At 34.2% G+C, this 6,000-nt stretch overlaps 1 protein-coding gene across 1 annotated transcript in view; it reads left to right on the top strand.

Moving 5' to 3' along the window:
• Hdx (highly divergent homeobox) overlaps positions 1-6,000 on the top strand; it is a 233,650-nt gene that overhangs the window by 152,334 nt on the left and 75,316 nt on the right. The window contains exon 6 of the mRNA XM_023723771.1: positions 4,237-4,316. Within this exon, the coding sequence (XP_023579539.1) occupies positions 4,237-4,316 (80 nt within the window). The remainder of the gene's footprint in view (positions 1-4,236; positions 4,317-6,000) is intronic.

Here is a 6,000-nt window from a genome sequence, read left to right as displayed (position 1 = left end):
CAGCATCAGTGGAGAAGGGTTCCTTTTTCCCCACAGCCTCTCCAACATTTGTTGTTGGGTGATTTCTTTATGATAGCCATTCTTTCTGGGGTGAGATATCTCAATGTGGTTTTAATTTGCATTTCATGAATTGCTAGTGATGTGGAGCATTTTTTCATATATTTATTCGCTTGTTTAATTTCTTCTTCTGAGAAGTGTCACACACCTATAATATTTAAATGATGGAAGTAAACACAAAAAGATGATACAGATGGATGACCATTTTGTATCTGTGTATTCAAAATGGTTAAGATAGATATATAGCTATATTCTCTTTATTCAATGTATAGAGGGATTTGTTCTGATAGTGTTTATAAATAGGATATCATGTCTGCATCTTGTACAACAAATAACCACTAGGAAGACAGTATGCAATGCAGTGTGTTAATTATTGGAACCGGCCTACGAATTTGATTTGAAACTATCTCATTGCTATTTATTTCTCAATAAAAGTATGGAAGAAAAGGAAAAAAAAGAATTATATATCTCTTCTTGAGGCCACAACTACTATCACTAGGTCTGCAGCTAAAGTTGGTGATAATCCCTGCCTTCAATTTACCTAGTTGCCAACTGTGTAGGACTCCAAATGTCTGTGATTTGAAATGTTTAAACAGTGAATAGATAAAACTTCCTATATTTATATAACTTTGTTGTTTAAACATTATATTGACTTTTTTGTTTTCACATATGAGTGAAATCACTCAATAATGTACTATTTTCTGGCTTGTTCCAGTAAGGAAAACATCCTCCAGGTCCAACTTATTGTAGCAAATGGACGATCCTGTTGTAGCAAATGGTAGGAGGAAAAGAGTAAATTAGATAGAAAGAGAATAAAGAATGGTGGACAGAGTTGGGGGCCAGAAGGAAATAGAGAGAACCAAAGTACATTTACTATATCTCTGAGAATTGTGAAAATACTAACAGTTTCAAAATTCCTAAAAAGTGCAAGTTCAAAGTTTCCTCTGAGATTTAGGCATGAAGCCATATAAAAGTGAAAAAAGAGTTAATCTTCAAAAGCACAATGGCACAGGATAAATATTCTCATTCCAAAAGGTACAAATAGAGCAAGAGGAAGAAATGGGATCAAATCAAGAACAAAATCCATCAAGATAAATGTTAAGTCTTATAGTTATATGTCCAGAACCAGGAGTAATGTGTGATATTGTGAAATCCAAAGCTTGGAAAACTCTTTAACTTTCCAGTGCTGCTCGTGGTTGTAGCATCCTAGCTTCTCTCTTAGGCTGGATTTGTTGACTCCTTGCATGTTTCCTCACATGTTTCACAATCCTAGGTTCTCTGTCTTTCTGCATCTCTACTAGCTTTTTGGCTTTACACTCACAGCTTCACACTGTAAGCACTAAGGACAGTGCTTCGCCTCCAGAACTTCTGGAATCCGGATGGAAGTCTCTTAGACGCCACAACTCTTGCAATGCCTGCATACCTGTAAAACCAGCACCACATACATGATGCCGATGACTGTCACCAGCCTGAACTGTAGCTGAGCTTATCTTTATCGTTCTGATGGTTATGGATGATTCTTCAAGCATGAATGGTTCAGTATGATGAACTGAATCCTAGAAAATCAATTTGTGTTGCCTAGAGTGCAACAAATTTGGAGATCCATGCATGGGGGATCTCCTATTGAATCAGATTCTCATTTTTCCAATTTTGAGCTTTTGAAGAGTGAGCTTTTGCCAGCTACTTTAATACTCTTAGGTCATATTTCTGATTTTTCCCTCTAAGTTCTTGGCTCCTTTTTAATGTTGATCATTTCAGCAGTCACACTGTCCTTTCCTCCATTTTACAGGCCCTAAATTTATGAGAAATTCCTTCTTGGTCAAACACAAAACTTTTTCCAGTCAAATAGCTCAGTGGGCCAGTGGTCAATCCCCTGGCCTGCTGTGCTTGTGCCGGCCCCTTCCCCCGGCTGCGCTGAGACAGCAATTGAGACTGGGTGTAGTGGTGCGAGCCTGTAATCCCAGCTCTTGGAAATATATAGACAGGTGGATCACTATGAGTCTGATCTAGTAGTGAGACCCTGAACATCTTGTAGACCTTTCCTGAAAATACAAAACAAAACAAAGAAAACTTATTACATCATACTTCTGGGCTGTTAATTTTTTATTTTCAGTGTAGAGATAAAGGCCCTAAACTGTAACTGAGTCCCTGCCTCAGCATTAGACTGTATTGAATGTCCTTAATCTTATTCTGCTGTAATATATATGGACATAAGCAAAATGCAGACAAATTTTCAGTCAATATATTACTTGGAGTCGAACTCTCAAGGCACCCATAATCCCAGCTGAAACATTGTGAGCCTGATCCTTAAGGACTGCATTTCTATTGGCATTTGCATCTTTTGACACCTGCCTAGAGTCTTCCATCATGTTCAGCTTGTAGGACTCTAGGACTTCTTCTCCAATTGGCATCTCAAAACTTTTCTACATCCTCCCTGCATGATAGTTGCAGAGAGCATCTGAACCAAATAATCAGGTACCTCACAGTGATGACCCAACATTTTGATGCTAAAATTTGTCTTAGCTTCATTCTTGTCACTGGGACACACTACCCAGCATCCACTAATTAGAGGAGTGATTTATTTTGACTTACATTTTTAGAGCTTTCCAACCATCCAGAGCTTTCCATTTCAATCTAGTTGGCTCTAAGGCAGGTGACATTCAGAGAAGCCTTGCTTATAGCATGACAGGCAGGAAGGAGAGAGCAATTGGGAGAGATGGGAGGGAGATGGAGCCCTCAAAGGCCATCACAAAAGTGACCCGCCTCTTCCAATAAGGCTTCATCTCCCAACATCACATACACTATAACCTCATCAGAGGACAAATTCACTGATGAGGGTTATGCCCTCCTAATTCAGTCACCTCAAACCCCCCCAATATAATAACATGAGCCTTTGGGAGATCTAGATATAAAACAAAATGAGTGCAAGGTTACAAAGTAGGAAAAAGATAATATGAATAAGTAGAAAGACAGTGTAGAACAATGGTAATATACTATATTCAGTATTTTTGCAAAGTGATTATAGTTAGTGTTGCCTCAAGGTGTGAATAACTATGTGAAATGGGGACATACTTTTTTCAATTTAAAATACATTTTATTACATATGTGTGCACTATAACATCGTGTGGTATTCTGTGCAGAGGAGAAAAAGAAGAGACATTCCTACATTGTGTATCCAAAGGAAAAGGGTGAGGGTAATCTAAAACAAGGAGGTAAATGCAGGCAGAAATTGAATGGCTTGAACTAGCCACGTCCCATAGCTTAGGATGGAAAATATTTCAGTTGACTTCTTTCTCTATATTAATTTCTTTCCTCATTTTATCCCTTTTTCTACTTTGAAATATTGAATTTGATCAGGAAACCAGAATGCTTTCATTGCAGAAAAAATTGGGAAACAATAAAAATAGAAATAATCCTATCTTTCTTAAAATAGAGTGAGGAGATATTTGTGACAGTTTGTTCACTTTGCATAAAAAGAGAGGGTGTACAAAAATTACACATGAAGTCACCAATATTCATGCTTTGAAAAAAATTAGAAATGAGCTGCATTTGCATTTTATAAAGCATTAGAAAATTCTATCATTTTTCTTATAATGAAAAACACACATTCATTATAGAAAACTATTTAAATAAAAGTAAACAAAAAATTAAGACAAATGTTAAAATACATATATTTTTATCTAGAGGTAATGACACCAATGTTTTAGTGCAAGTAGAGTCATTGTGTTTTTCTCCATGTAAATGTTTACTTTAATTTACAAATTTAAGAGTATATGTACCTGCACAGTGGATTTTGTCATCGTTACTTTTTTTACATTTCAATTTGACATACTATTAACTATTCTTCTACTTTATTTTTAGAGATTGTATAGTATTTATTATAGAGATAGGTATAATAAATGATATTTTCATTCCTCCATTGTTTAAATTATAGGTGTCTCCCATTTTTTTTCTTTTATGCAACACACTAGTGACTATACTTATATTTCTACCCATTCATATTTCATTATTCATTTAGGATACCTTCTTAGAAGTATAATTATTCTTCAAAGGCACTTGTGAGGTGGATTGTTTACTTGTATCTTTGTACAATACATAAATTACATGTGAACTTAAAAATGGAATTTATAATAAAGTTTTGAGGTATGAAACTTAAATCATATTTTCTTTTCCCTATAGAAGAGCCCAATGAAGTTGTTCCAAATGAAACTAGGGTTCATAAGAAAGAAGATCATCATGCAGTATGCACAGATAATGTGGTATGTATAGTTTGAAATACCTTCCTCATTATATGATGATGTTAGGTTATATTTCAGTTGGTGACTATCTAGGTGTTATGAAAATAAAATCCTGCTTTACTTAACAAATGAAAACAACTTTTATCAATGAACTTATTTCTTTGAATTTTTAGTCAACAAAATTTTAAATACCAAAGTTTTTTTTGACTTAAGAAGTTTGCAAAAATATGGCCCTAATGTTTAGTACAAATACGACATTTTATCCCTATACTTTTTCTTTGACACTCTTAGAAAGAACAGGTTTCTTCTCATTTGAGAGATAGTAGGTGTAAAATGGAGCTTAGCTTGAGATAATGAAAGAAATCTTTGTTAGTTCTGGCACTTGGGTCCAATGTTTTATTACTCTTAATTCTCTGAGATCATACCTACTCTATTGAATTTGGAATCTTTCCTTTCTTCTGGTCAAATAGGATTCTGTTAGTCATAATGAAAATCACATAAAGGATGAAATATATTAGGAGTCTGAATAGCAGGTAGAGGTAAGCTTTCAGTCAAATAAAATATGACACATGATAAAAAATGTGATACATGAGTATGTAATGATATAATGTTGTTCCTTTAGCATTTTAACAGTATCCGTTTTAAAAATATCTGTGTATATATTGACCCCACCAGGAAATGCAGAAAAGTACAAAGACACTACTGAGTAAACATCAGAAATGAAGGAGAATTTAGTTGTGCTTTTTGCTTTTGAATCAGTATTCTGTGTTTGATTACAACTTTAAAACGTGAGCTTTATAATGGATTTTTCTGCTCCAAAATGCTGACATCAAGATTTATCACAGGTTCTGCTACATATATTATTTATTTGAAACTATAATCTTATCACATCTTTCATAATAAAAATGCATAAAATATAGAGTGTTATATTATTTTTTGAATATCAATAAAATATAGCACTGTTTTTCCACATGCAGAATGTAATTTTGGGTTGCATTGAATTAATTTCAGCAATTCCATTTGAAAATAATTAATGAAACCAAGACAGGGGGTGATTCCTAATTATTTAATGATTTAATTTTTCAAGATCAGTGATTTACAGAGATGAACCCCAAAGTTTCATCTCCTCTGCCTACAACTTAAGTGTAGTGTATGCTGACTTATTCATTGGTGACAAATCATGCAGACATAAAAAACCTATTACATACACAAACCTATACATTGTCCTTTGATGTCTTCTTTGCTATATTACCTTACTCCTTTTCTATAATGAACCCAAATAGATAATCTGAAAACTTTTGAAAAAGCATGAAATCTGAAGTTTAGGTAGAGTGAACATTATTAAGCCTGAAGTGCTTAAAATAGAAAAGAAGACATTTCATTCTTCACCAGTTACTGATAGAAAGCAATTTCATTGCGGCTGATCTTGTGAGTCAGAAGCCTACAGGTCAGAAACCCTGTAATGGCACTGTATCTTCATACACAATATATCAAATATGATCATTTGTACAATTTCTGTGATTATATAATGTCAAGTTCTGCCTATGACATGCTGCTATTAATGTACTTATTTCTAAAAGACTTCCTTTTGACTAAATCTACCTCAGCTTTCCCCTATTTGAAATTCGCTGTTGGGTTGACAGCATTTTTTTTCTTAACTGATTTTATCTGCAAAAGACAATTTTAGAGCTGAATTTGTCTTTTA

Source organism: Octodon degus, unplaced genomic scaffold (assembly GCF_000260255.1).
Source record: "Octodon degus isolate 3935 unplaced genomic scaffold, OctDeg1.0 scaffold00103, whole genome shotgun sequence".
In the NCBI taxonomy this organism is placed as follows: domain Eukaryota; kingdom Metazoa; phylum Chordata; class Mammalia; order Rodentia; family Octodontidae; genus Octodon; species Octodon degus.
Note: the sequence above shows the minus strand (reverse complement) of the source record. Positions and strands in the feature narration are given on the sequence as shown.